At 41.8% G+C, this 13,892-nt stretch overlaps 1 protein-coding gene across 6 annotated transcripts in view; it reads left to right on the top strand.

Annotated features, from left to right (window-relative positions):
* Positions 1-13,892, top strand: part of gria3b (glutamate receptor, ionotropic, AMPA 3b) — a 79,845-nt gene that overhangs the window by 33,673 nt on the left and 32,280 nt on the right. For all 6 annotated transcript variants that reach the window (XR_013077535.1, XM_076738443.1, XM_076738442.1 and 3 more), the window contains exon 4: positions 6,773-6,960. Coding sequence is in view for 5 of the 6 variants with exons in the window: in XM_076738443.1 (XP_076594558.1) it covers positions 6,773-6,960 (188 nt within the window). In the remaining variant the exon portion in view is untranslated. The remainder of the gene's footprint in view (positions 1-6,772; positions 6,961-13,892) is intronic.

Genomic DNA, 13,892 nt, shown 5'->3' with positions numbered 1-13,892 from the left:
TGCATGCTGTTGGGCCAGTTTGGCATTCGCTTCACGGTGAACGCTGTGTTTCCACCATCGAGGTAAACGCCTAAAGCTTGCTTCTCCCGTGGGCAGGGAGACGCGGAGGAGCTCATACTCCGACTGTAGCCCCGACTGCTTTCACGCTACTAACTTTTATTTCCTCCTCTGACTTCCATGAGTTGAATGGGCTTTTTTTTTTTTTTGAGACGATATTTTCTTCCCGGTTTAATTGTCAGGAATTAAACACTTCCCCTTCCCTCAAAGGCACCTCAATTACCACGTCTTTACAGCTGCTCAGAGATGCTCATCTCATTCCTCATCAACCATCTGACATTTATTGTACTTCGCCTGTTTGTTGCTTCTGTATATCGTTTGCTGGAGAAGTCAAGAGCACAGGTCATATAATCCCAGCAAACCGCAGCTTATTTTACATAAATTGTGGGCCTATACCAGATGACTAATGAGAGGAAAAGCCTTCTCTCTCTCCCAGCCCAAGACTTTGATCTGCACTGCACAAACACTGGAGGGATCCTCAGAGCCCTGTGAGCATACTTAGCCCAGGGGCAAACACTCACCAGGCCCTAAATACTGTAAGTATTTATTTAGGCTCCCTCAAAAGACAATGGAGACAAAGCATCTCTGGGAATATTTATAAATTAGAACATACACAGGGATGCAGTTAATGAAGAGTGACAGTTTGACAGCTTGAGAATTTTAAGTAGACATTTCTAGTGTGCTCACAGCACAGAGAGAGTGAAGAGAGCACTCAGCTGTTATTGCGTGACCTCCCGACTTGGAGTGGCTGTTTTGTCACACTGAGTTCCAAGGCCATTTGGTTTTCTAGGATTTACAGTATTAGACACATTTCTTTTAGCTGAATCTAAGTTTTCTTGTGAATTTACAAGTCCAGGAGACTGGGATGATATCCGAGACTGGTCCATCACCGCCCTGATGTCCTATTCCATATTACACACTAGATACAACACGGGGAAAAGTCCGTCTCTATCAAGTCTGCAGACTTGTGTAGATCTTAACTAGTACCAAGATTTAGGAAAAGATTGTTTTCATTTTATCAAGCAACAGCTTACATCGCTAGTGCCATCACTAATGAAAATATATGTGACTTGAATGTACTAACAACATGTACATAAAACTACTGCATGAACTTCACTGATTACAATTTGCCAGACACATACATGCTTACACCCCCTCATCTTAACTGCATATACGCTGTAATATAAGTACAAACAGACATCAAAAATTAAATCTTTAAGATAAGATAAGACTTTACTGATCCGACACTGGGGAAATTAAGGAAGTTTAAAGGTATACTATGCAGGAACTGTTGGTTACTGGTCCCTGTTGGTCCCTCCACCGTAGCTCCATAGCTTGTACACACACTGCACCTTTCATACAGGAATTGCAGCTCAAAGTGCTTAACAAGATAGAAATCACACACGCCAAGTGAGTGCAAAACAGAATGGACATAAAAACAGATAAAAAATGAGTTAAAGTAAGATTGAGATAAGGATGAAAATAAAAATAAAGACAATGGAGAAGCCAATCCCAGCTCTTCACCCCCATCCCCTCCTCCAGTGCTCACCAGCAGGTGAAAGCCAGCCCCAGATTTGTAATTTTGCCTTGCTATATTTGCGTTTTTTCCCTGCTGTGTCCACCATTTTTGTAGCTTCTTCTGGAATGCCTGCTGCTTGCTTACGGTCTGGCACCTGCTCTATACTGTTTCATAAAGTCCTGACCTCACCTGCTGTTATTAGCTGGAGGCTACAAACCCACTGCCCAAAGGTTGCAGCCCAGAAAGATCCCAAACACTGAAAAATAAGAAAAATATAAGAAAATACAGGCAGAGGGCAGAGTCTCTCCAGATAAACACACAAGACACTCATCATAAGTGATGATTGAGATGGATTGTTTTTGTATGAGCCGATGCTTTGTTTTAAAGGAAAACCTTCATAGTACACTTTGTAAAAAAGTAAAAAGTAAAAAACTATATTCTATTCTTATTTTTACACCTTTCTTTAGTGGTATCAAGCCATTGACTTTAGTTACCCGTGTTTTGAATATTTGTCTATAAGATTTGTGCCTCCACCAAGATGGAGACATATTGTAAAAACCTGGACAGAAAGTGACACAGTAAGTAAGTTTGGGTGAACTACCCCTTAAAGGGATATACAGTTACATATGGCAGGAAGGAAATTGCTGTGGCATCTCCAAAGTTCACTTTTCTTTAGATATTCGGTCCGAAGCTCAGTATAAAGCCGGCCCCACAATTATGAGACGAAGCCATTATCTTTGTGGTTTCAACTCAGTTGTTTCTGATGCCCTCTGAGACCCTGGACAGTGCTCAGCAGGGCGTTTCGGCCCGCCAGAGACCCTCATTTACCAGAGGATTGGCAAGTTAGAAGGAAGAGCAGCCACATTTACTTTTGTCTCAGTGACCACCGTCTCTTTTTCGTGTGTGATTTTGATCCCTTAAAAATCAGTTCAGTTTGTGTTTTGTGATGCTGCTTTGTGTTCCCTTCATTTAGTGTGGAGTTGATGGTGATTTATTTACTTCAGGATTAAATTTTGTATTGATGTGGATTAATGCAATACCAACAGTGATACAGTGTAATCATACAGTGTTATATAAACAAGTGCTATAGTCGTGCCTCTAAAGCCGACAGTCAGTTGTGGCTAATTCCAAGGTGTATGTTTAGAGAAATCTGCAATATGGTTCCTCTGATTTGCCCAGTTAGCCCAGATGAGCTGCGAGATATGAGTGAGAGAGAGAGAGAGAGACAGAGAGATGGAGGCCTGTGACACTCTGCACCGTACCCTAATGAGAGGCAGGGAACCAAAGGAGCTGGGCAATGAGATTAGATGCAACTCAATTCAATTACTGCTGAGCCGCCACGGGTGACGCTTCAAAACTCATCCTGTTAAGATCTGGTTCACAGACGAAGAAGAGGAGTGCAGCTCTCACTCAGCTGCTGTATGCTACGCTGCCACAGCATCTCATTCGCAACAGCTCTGATTTATAAGCACACGGGGCGTCATTAGGCTCCGTCGGGATTTGATAGCAGACTCTGCAATGTTCTGACATAGATTTAAAGGAAAATGCAGAAATAATTGAGTTTTCACCCATCGCAGCAGTTTATGCACTGCTCCACAAACTACGGAGCTGTTTCAAGTGTGTGTTTGAGATTAGAGAGACGCTTAACACTCCATTTTAGTTGGAACACACTGTTCAAAAAAAGGCTGTCGGACCGGGACGCACACCCCCACGGCCCTGCCCTCGCTGTTACCCCAGAACCGGTGGCACTCCCGCTGCCCTCTCTTCTATGCAGTGACTTGCAGCGTGGCATACTCTCACAGCTGAAAGACTAGAGCCATGAATAGTAATGATTATGATAAAAAATTTAAATAAGAATACAAAAAAAGATATTCAAAAAAATAAACTCTGCAATTTTGCAGCATATGAAAGTGCAAAATACACATAGAAATAAAATGCATATGTCACAAGTTATCATTCAGCACAATTACTAGTTCTTTTATCTGTATATGAACGTGAACACACATATATAACAAGAACAGCAGCTCCTGTGTGTCTCGAGTTAACATACCAAATGTGTACAAGTATGCACAATGTACTATGCAAGCATTGTTTGTATGTTTCTGTGTTTACAGAACATAATGTGGCTGACGGCAGCGTGCATTACAACATGTTAAAATTCTCCCTGTCGCAATGATTAGCTGTGAGGGCCATGATCAGCAGAAGCTGCTGCGTGCTGCTGCTGCTCTGTCTGTACAGCAGGGATTTATAGGTGGTGATAAGGAAATCTTGTTGTTGTCTTCCATAATTTATGTAGTTGACTGTGGTACATTTTTAGATGCAACACAGCTGTGGGGCTCCTGAAGGCCCAGAGGTGAATGGGATTTATAGCTTTTCTGCATGTTGGAAGTAAATATCACTAGCGAAAGCATTTATGAGGGACTCCAGTGCTGGTTAGGAGATTGAATCCATTGATTGGCTGAAGCTGAAATGGACTGATCCAAGAAAGGTGACTGGCAGATGTGAATCTGTGCAGAGAAGCATTTTGTTACTTGCTGGAAGAGATAAAAAGGAGCCGTCAGTCTCGTCGCTGCTGTTACATTAAATTGCGTTTACAGGATTTTGTTTTGATTTTAAGTCTAAATCACTGAACATAAACTTTTCTGCTGACTCGTGTAAAAAAAAAAAAAAAAACCTGAAGCAAAAGTAATCCATTTCTGGGCAAACTATTTACCACCACCAGATTCCATCTCTTAATTTCCATACAAATGTAAAACTAGGCAGGCATGGAATCTTCTGTGAATCTTAAATGAATCCAATTGTTCCAACACAGTTCAGGGTTTGCTGGAGGCAGGAGGAGATGAGCGCCGCACAAATCAGCTATTTCAAAATAAAAGCCCTGTGTGCTTCTAATCTGATTGACAGGACATTGTTACCTTCTTTCACATAAGAGTTAGCATAATTCATGTTCTTCTTGCACCTCAGAAATGGAAATTTGAAATGCACAGATACTCACATGCAGAATGTGATGCACAAATCCCCAGAGCATCCCTCTGAGCATTTGTATTTTTCTTTTCTTCTGAAACATGTTGTGTATTTCAAGCAGCACAGGAAACTGTGATTGCACTGGTACTTTCAACCCTGAAGCAAATACCCACCTTGTCATTTGAACCCATACGAATAGCGTGTTGCACACCCCCCTGTGATTACTGCGCAGCGAATGGTTCATCAGCATTTTTACCTTTCTTACCAGTCGTATTCTTGACAGTTTCCTAACCAACAGAGACCGCTTTGACCCAGTTAATCTGTGTGACATCTCTTAATGTGAGAGGCTTTTATTGTTGGGAAGACTGCCATGCTATCCAGCTGGCTTGTGGTGGGTGAGGTTCTGAGCATATGCCTGAGGAAGATGAATAATGCATCCATGTTATTCAAACCTTCGTTCTGTAACTTTTGCTTTTGGTCGGGGAGATGTGAGGAGGTATAGTACATGAGAGACTGCTGTTGCTGTGCTCATGTAAAAATGATGGTACTTCAGAAAAGCTTCAGATATTGTCCCTTAGAGGAATGGGGCTTTTGTCCAGGTAAAAAAAAATAGCTTCATATTCTTATTGTGCCATGGTTTTTCTCTTCAGATGTGCACGTGTTGCTACTGTTAACCAGCTCTGAGACCCAGAAGCCATAAAGGGACTACATGTGTACCTCCGCACGCTCTCCACATATCATCTGAACTCAGTGTGGCGCGACAAGCAACATTCATAAACTATAGGCCGAACTCCTCAGAGATGTGACCTGATAACCGGGTTGCCAGATAACCTTGAGGTCTGGCAGGCTGATGTGTCCAGGCGGTACGCCGTTGCTCCTCTGGACAGATGACACACTGTGCGACGCTCTCTGCTACTCGCTGCGCCGCTCGCCAAAAGATCATCTGCCGGGGTGCAGACAGGCATGGCGCAGAAGTCTCAGGAGCATTTACAAGTCAAAAAAAAAAAGGCTGCTTGACCATTCAGATGGAATGGAAAAGAAGAGAAATGCAAAAGCAGAGAAATGAAGAGAGTCACAAAGTGTTTTTCTTGTTATTGCTGTTGTTGTTGTTTCTTTGGTCTCTGTGCTGGCTTTGTTGGCTGTCTGCAGCCGGTTCATAGAGATAAGGCTGTAAGGAGAAATGTCTCACAGAAAAAAAAAAAAAAAAAAAAAAAAAAAACATATGACAAATGTTTACTTTGCCCACTGCTGCTCAGACAATTTGCATAATATCCAATCACACGTAACGTTATTAATCGTCATGTGAAATCTCTACATGTCTGCATGCGTGCCAGAATTTGCTGTTGCTGCAAGTTTTTCTCTTTCACTTCTTTATATCAGTTAACCACACGACGTACGTTGAAAAATGAATAGAGATATGGGAAAAGAAGCTTATTGTACATACAGCTTGCAATTGCATTGTCCGTGGCTTAATGAAATACCAGCAGTGTGCTTGATTTTCATTAATAACCTTCATGTTCATTTCTGGCCCGTTGTACATTGGAGAAGAGTTAAGCCATTTTTATTTCAGCTGGTGCTATGTGCAATCTATCCCTCCAGAAATAGGACTACATTATTCATTCTGTGGTGTGTGATTTGACCATGGTGTTTCTGAGCGCTCTGTTAAATGAAAATATTTCACGTGTGAATTAATCATTAGAAGGGCTCATTCTCCATTCTTCTGGTAGCATAATGATCTCTTTTTACCACTGGCCGGGATGAATCTTTCATTGTCTTAATCTTTAAATGAGTTGGCAAAATCCTCCAAGGAGACATGGGCCGCGGTGATGTGTTTCGCTGCACTGTCAAAGTTAACATGTGGCTGAGCTAAATGCCATAATTTAATTGATGCCAAGCGCAATAACATCACCCACTGATCTTTTAATAATATGGAGATATGATTCCTGTCCTTTCACTTCATTATGATATCGCCTTCTCAATATGCAAATGTACATTCACACACACTTAAACACTGGCACACAAAGTCTAGACTCTGGACAATATTTTAGTGGGCCTGGAGACTTTGGAATGCTATTTTAGATTGTAATGAGATGGCCTTTAACCTTTGGATTCTTGCAAAAACCTCTCTAGAATAAATTAGCAGCCACTTGGTTCTTGCATAACTGTTAACTGTGTGCCGGTCTCTTTTGTGTCTAATCCTCTGGGTCGCTCTCTCCCTCCACCTCTCTCCAGGTTTCTCTATACTGCAGGCCATCATGGAGGCAGCGGTGGCCAACAACTGGCAGGTGACCGCTCGCTCTGTTAGCAGCACAACAGATGCCGCCGAGTTCAAGCGCATCATTGAGGAGATGGACAGGAGGCAGGAAAAGCGCTTTGTGATTGATTGCGAGGTGGCCAGGATCAACACCATATTAGAACAGGTGAGCCTCAGACTCACTGTACATGTGGTAACGCCTGTAGATTATATAACCGAACGCCTACACTGTGCATGCAGCACTGTTGTTGCTTCCTGATTTAGTCGCATAATTGCCAAGCTGATTCCATTTAGAAAACAGGCATTAAAGGGCCAAAGTCAATTTATTGGTCATGTTGAATGCTACTCAGCCTGTTGCATCATGTCCTCTGTAGCTCTGAGGTAATTATTCAGATAGCATCACTTGAGTGGCTACATGTCAACAAGGGTGTGCAGAGTTTTAAAGCTGTCCACAAGGCAAAGAGGATCTAATAAAAGATGCTCTTGAGTTGCACTGTGGGAAATGTAGTAGCAACTAAAAGTCCATTTTGACCACTGTTTTTTAAAGCTGTTCCAATCAATCAAGTTAAGTATCAACAAAGGATTATATGACGTAATATGACACAACCCTAAAGAGAATTGTAACCTGACTTTGCAGTTCCTCATAGCTCTGCAGAGTGTTTCAGCATCTTTTAAGTCATTGTTTTGGTTTTAGGCCCCACAGCTTTACTGTTTTGGTTCACTCTCACCACTCATGAGCATACTTTCAAGCCACAGTAAGCGGCTGTTTTCAGAAGAAGAGAAGCAAGCTATGCACTTGCTGGTGAACATAGCCGAGAGTTTAACAACTAAAGAGACAGAATATTCCCTCAGGAGCTGGTGGAGAGCAAAACAGAGCCAAAAGAAGAGTAGGTATTGGCCTCAGGTCCAGTCTAAGGGAATGCCAATGTTGCACCATGGCTGCTCCATGCTTCTGTTTGCATATCAGCTCTTTAAGGTGATGATGTGTCAATGTTTTTCCCCAAGTAGCCAAAAAATCTGCTTTATATTTAATATTTCTAATGTGAGTCCCTTAACTTCATGGAAGTGCAGCATTTAATTGCAGGGTGGCCCCTCATTCAGTTAATTAAAAAAAAAAAAAAAGTTAACTTTTGTACTTCTGCTAGTTTCGATTGCGAGTTCTTAAATGTCGCTGATACCTAATTTCGAAAACAAAACCAAGTTGTTTTTCCTGATGCAAGTTGAGTTTGTGTAAGCTCATTAAGTTTTAACAGTGTGTTAAGTTAAATATTAGGCACAAGCAGTAATTCTGCCTGTATGAGGAGCCTGGCTTGATGTTGTTTGAGGCTGCCTTGTTTGAAAATCGGTGTGTGTTGAAGCTGCCCAGGAGCCTGAGGTTGAGAGGTCTGAGCGGTGAGCAGCCATTTGGAGAGACCACTGATGATGCATCCTTTTTAATCCTCTTCTAACAACCCCAAACCCCTCCGTTCCTCTATCACGTCCATTGCCTGAGGAGGAAATGAAAGGTCCACCAGTCCTTGTAGTAGGGGAAACACAATTACCATGAATAGATGAGTGGCTATTATGCCATGCATCTTCTCTGTTCGCCTGCCCCGCTCCACCCTGAACCTCTCTGCTTGCTGCTGCAATCAGCTCCTGAATTGGATTCTGCTCGTTAACATTCATTTAGATATTGGCTTCTCTCTGCCTCACAAGATCCCCTCAACGACTGTTAGTTTCACTTGTTTTTTATGAATCTAATTTGATCCCAGAGTCATAGTTTAAAACAGAATGGCTTTTAGTATTAATTTGCTGTGTCTAATTTAATTCTTGTGCTGCAAATTTTCTCCCTTTACAATCCAGAGCCTATACTGAAATCTGCTTCCTTTTTGTGTTAAGAATAGCTTTTAAGAAAAGCTCAGAATATTCATAACAAATCACATGTGAGCCGTATTAATGGCTGCGTCTTTAATTGCTTTCCCCCCCTCTTGCAAACAATAATAAGGATGCAGGGCAATAATCTGTTTGATGTTTTCCTGTTTCTGTCTTTGTTCCCAGTAATGAATTATTTCTTTTTCTTCTAGAGGGAGCTCTTTTCCTTCCTCCACCTCCAACTGTCACCATCATGCATTTTTCCGTCTAAACTTTGTTCTCGTGCAGAAGGGGAAAATAAAGTTTTTACAGCAGCTAACCTTCAAAGCAGCAGTGTGCTCCATTTTGCCCCTTGTTTCAGTGACAACCTCAGCGTGGGATTTGCTTTTTTTCTTTTTTTGGGGGGAGCTAATTGAAATAATCTGGCTAGCTCTGCCAATATGAATGAGTCACAGGCATTCAGGGAAGCTGCTGGACTTCACTCTTCAGTTGCCCCCTACTGGGCCATACCATTATAAACTGAAAAAGGGATGGACCGTCTCCCATGAGGGCAATCACGCCAAAAACGGCATCCACTGTCAGCAATGTGGAAACCTGCGGATTCTACCTGCTGCTGTAGTTCTATTAACCAATGATTGTAGACAGATTGTGTGTCATCTCTGGAGGACCGGAGCGACAGTTTGAACAGACCCAGTGTGCCAAGGCCAGTGTCTGTGTGTCGCAATGTCGACATGTCGCTTCAGTCTGTCAAGGTCACTGCTGTTGAGAGGGGATCATGAGGCAGGACTGATCCAGCTAGCTGATTGCTGGGGGAAATGGGAATCAGCTCAGTGGCTTAGTTTTATGATTTCAGTCGGAGTAATTCCACCGCAGAATGAAAGTCTTTGTCCCAGCCAATGAAGTTCATGGAGTGTAGAGTTATCTTGAATAGGCAAGTGTTGAGCTTCCACAATTTGGTACCATTACGGCATACAAAGGAAACCCTCTGTGCTGCTCTTCATTAACACCACTTTTGATCCAGTCGCTGTTCATGCTTTGGTCCTGCTGAGCTTTTGTTGCTCGACTAGTTCACCGCACTGTTAGAGGTTTTCCATGTTTGAATAACGTTCTTAAATGGTTAAAGGGGCACCCAGTGGTAATCTATTACCTTATGCTTCTGTACCACTGGACTTCAGAGGAGAGGATTTTACTTTTTACACCCCAACATTTATTTGACTGTGGCGATTTTCATACAAAACATATGAATTATAAAAGTGACACAACATTTTAGATATATAAAGCAGAAAGTTAAATTTAGCTCCACAGCAGCCAGCTACAAGGCTGAAATGCTGCTTACATGTGAATGCATGAGAAATGGTAAATAGCCATAAAATATATATATTTATATTTATATGTATATGTACAGTATATATGTATGTATGTATACACGCACACGCACACACACACACACACACACACACACATTATTACATTACGTACTTTTTTTTCTTTTGATTTTTTTTTGGTTTAGAATGGCAGAAAACAGCAAATCCTCACACTTAAAGCACCTAAAAGCGTATTTTCACAATCAGCTTCTTACTATGAGTGATGCAGTCTTACAAATCACAGCACATCCTGCCAGTATTAGAACAGCTTTGGCTGTTAAACAGGTGAGATTTCTATATGTGTGTGTTTTTCCTGCTGCTTTGAGGTGGGTGGGGCTCAACTGTAAAAAGGTGATGTCACATACTCCTGTGCACCAATCACAGTTTAGCGACTTTTGAATGGAAATGTGATGACATTTATGAGTCGTTTGCTTGATGCAGTCCTGATGAAGAAGATACGCTGAGTTTTGAGTGTTCAGCTATTAATGTTCAGCTTTTAAAGTAATGGCTTTAACTTTGATTGTTGCTTATTTGACCATGAATTTAATGTTACGGAGAGTCTTCAGGGGCTCTAAGAAGCTGGAACCAGCAAAATTTTTAGCTTCATTAAAATACTGAAACAATTTTTCAGTTTCATTTTCTCTCAGTAAACTAAAAAGTGAGTTGACTAATGGTTTCAGCTCTAATTTTAACCTGCTACATACACAAAAACATTGGACATACCTCCACTTCTGTTGTGTGCACACTCAGCTGACTGTCACTTTTATTAGCTTCATTTATCACTTGACCTGATGTATAAACGCACTAAGAGGAGCATTTGCATACTGCTGCATCAGGCGTAGTTTTGTTGTGCTTGTATAAGAGCAGAGTGAGTCTCCCGACAAATTTGTTTTGGGATGCTGAGGAGAATGCTACACCCAGGCTATTATCATTTTATGCTGTAACAACCACTCAGGATTTATCGCCCATAGGACTTTTCCATCAATACACTGCACTGCAGATAAATTAACCCAATGGCAATCCTTCCCTTACGACAAAAATGGGAGAGCCTCCACCAGCTCTGCTCTCTGAATCACATCCAACGAATGTGTTTCATTGAACCATCTAGGTTTATGATTTCATATGCTGAGAAAAACGTCTGTGGCATTAAAGAAGGGCAGCATAAACAAGATTGACTATAAGAAAATCATCTTTGTATTGCCACCACTCGTCATAATGATGATGTTTCACAGTGAGTATGAGCATGGCGTCTCTTGAGTGTGTGTGCATGTGCCTGCGCGTGTGTTTGACTGTACGCATGCTGCTGCCTAATCTGATCCATCTATGAGATTGCACATATAGCATCATATCTGCCTTTATGCTCCTTCCTGGCCCTCTTCCCTCCTGGGATTTCTGTGCTGGAGTCTGCTCAGAGGCAACAACCTGCTCATCACTAGTGTAAAGAGAGGCAGGCAGGCAAAAAAAAAAGAAAAAAAAAAAAAAACACGGCGTCTGGGACAGGCCCAGGGCACGCAAGCTGTTCAAAGACAGGCAGGCAGTGAGCGCTCTGCCAGCCACAAAGCTGCATTTTCATGCAGGGGAAGAAAAAACAATAAGAAGTGAAAAGGATTCACAGAAAGACGAAAAAAATGAGAGGTACATCTGGGGATTTGTTAGAACAACATTCTGCCGCCTGTGGAGGCATGAAGGGTGGCCATATTGCCTCCCCATGGAGAACTGGAGATCCTCCATATCCCCCTCTCTGCTCTTGAATGAAGAAGTCGGAGAAATCCACAGTTGGATGTATTATAGAATGTGAAATCTTTGTGTATATCAAATTCAGGAAAGGGAAAGAAATTTGACCAAGGGAGATAAAAAGCGTGGGGGGCAGAGAGAGAGAGAGAGAGAATGGACGATAAATTGCCAGCAGCTGATAGCAGAATGTCAGCAGTAAAAAGAAGGTCCTCAATCCTGAATATTGTCACACAGTGAAAAGAGGGACCAACATTGGCATTTGTAAATCAGGGGATGCCATGTGTATGCTCATTTAACATCCTGGCAAACACAGGTGTAGCTAGAAGTATTACAAGCTGAAATAAAATCTGAATAAATGTATTCTGGCATGCTTTGGTTTGAAGTTACAAACCCTCTCACGCATACAAAGCTGCTTTATTGCTTTGACTCTGTTTTCTGGTAACACTACCTTGCACGTTTCTCAATTTGTTCTGAAAGATAGAGGAGAAAGCAGCAACGTGAGCTAATGTCTTCACTGATAAGAACGCTGCTCCTGATCCCAGCATCCCAGGCTACTGAGAGGAGGGGCTGATAGAAATATAGCCAAACCATTCCTGCTGGAGGTAAAGCCGGGGATACATAGTCCTTTCAATCCCTGGCACCAACCCTGGCTGTTGAGGGCCATTTACAAACTGCGATTATAGAATTAAATGGGATTAAAGTGTTATCATTAAACAGAATGTGACCTGCTGACTCAGCCACTGAGTGAGTGGCTGAGACCGGTGTGCTGCACATGTAGTTAGAAATGTATCAGTAATACAGTCTTATAATAATAGTGTGTGTAAACCAGAACTTTGTTCCATTATCAATCGAGAAAAACGACCCCGATCAGTTTCAGTGAAAACAGAGAAGGACATCTCACTGTTTCGAAGCCAATTTTTGGCACACTAAAACAAGAAGGCGCCTCAGCTGCAGTGTCAGCGATTCCTTCCTCCCAAGGTATCAAGTCTCACATTATTCTCGTATCTCGGAGCAATCATCAGCATAATCATCTGAATGTGAGTCAGGTGTTTCGAAAATGTTCTGATTTTGGTGGAAAGCCAACACTGGAGGCCCCTGCTATCTTCAGAGGCATATATCAGCTTCCCGCAAAAGCAGCTCAGCCACGGCCACTGCTGGCTGTTAATTAGGGAGTGCTCCACCAAGAGCACTTCTACCAAGAGCGTTGAAGCAGAAATGCAGACTGAAGTAGAGGAAAGTCCTTTTGTATCAAAGCATATAGCTCAAATTCACCCTTCAGTCCCACCCTGTGTGAAGTGGAACACTTTGGTATCTCTGCAGCTTTTAAATCTTGTGTAACAATTCATGCAGCTTGTTATTAACACTCTTATTAATAATGCAAATATGATTTCTAATGTAATTCAGTGTTTCAGTCAGACTGCACCACTGCGACATTGACCCCCCCTAAAACATAAAATGTCCTGTCACTACAGCCTCGACCCTGCGCCCAGTTATCGGCCATAAAATCAAGGGTAGGATCAATGTCGCTGGCAGGCATTGCATTTTTACATTTTTTAAGCTGTATCAACATTTATGCTAAGATGAGATAATCCTTTATTGATCTCCCAGAGGGGAAAATGGGCTTTTATGTGAGTTAATCAAACTACAAAATGAAAATGTTTGTAAGAGAGGAAAACAGCTACCATTAGCTTAAAGTGAGTCATTTTCCTGCTCCAGCTTAGTTTAGATGATGTCTGATATCTTTGGCTTTCATTGTCAGACATGACTTGGCAGCATTTTCTATTATTGCCATGAGTAGACGACACACTGTAGCAGTCAGAATTTTTTTTCATTTTTGAATGTAATGATTTGAATAACTAAATGACAATGTAAGGTATTGTAATGTAGCTGTCGTCACTGAATGTCTGCCTTTTTCGATACAGATGAATTTTCAAGTGGACTTCAAGCAAAATAGAGCCCTGATCACTCTATTTTTGGTCTTTATGATTTGTGTAATTTCCTAAAAGTTTAAAATAGTGATAGTGTGTTCTAGTGTAATATCTGATATCACCTCTCAAATCATTTCATTTGTTTGTGGCACTCACTGGGTGTACAGCTTTCACAGTATCGTTTATTGCCCCCCATTGATGGAGCAATGATCCCCTACAGA

This window comes from Chaetodon auriga, chromosome 9, assembly GCF_051107435.1.
Source record: "Chaetodon auriga isolate fChaAug3 chromosome 9, fChaAug3.hap1, whole genome shotgun sequence".
Classification (NCBI taxonomy): domain Eukaryota; kingdom Metazoa; phylum Chordata; class Actinopteri; order Chaetodontiformes; family Chaetodontidae; genus Chaetodon; species Chaetodon auriga.
Note: the sequence above shows the minus strand (reverse complement) of the source record. Positions and strands in the feature narration are given on the sequence as shown.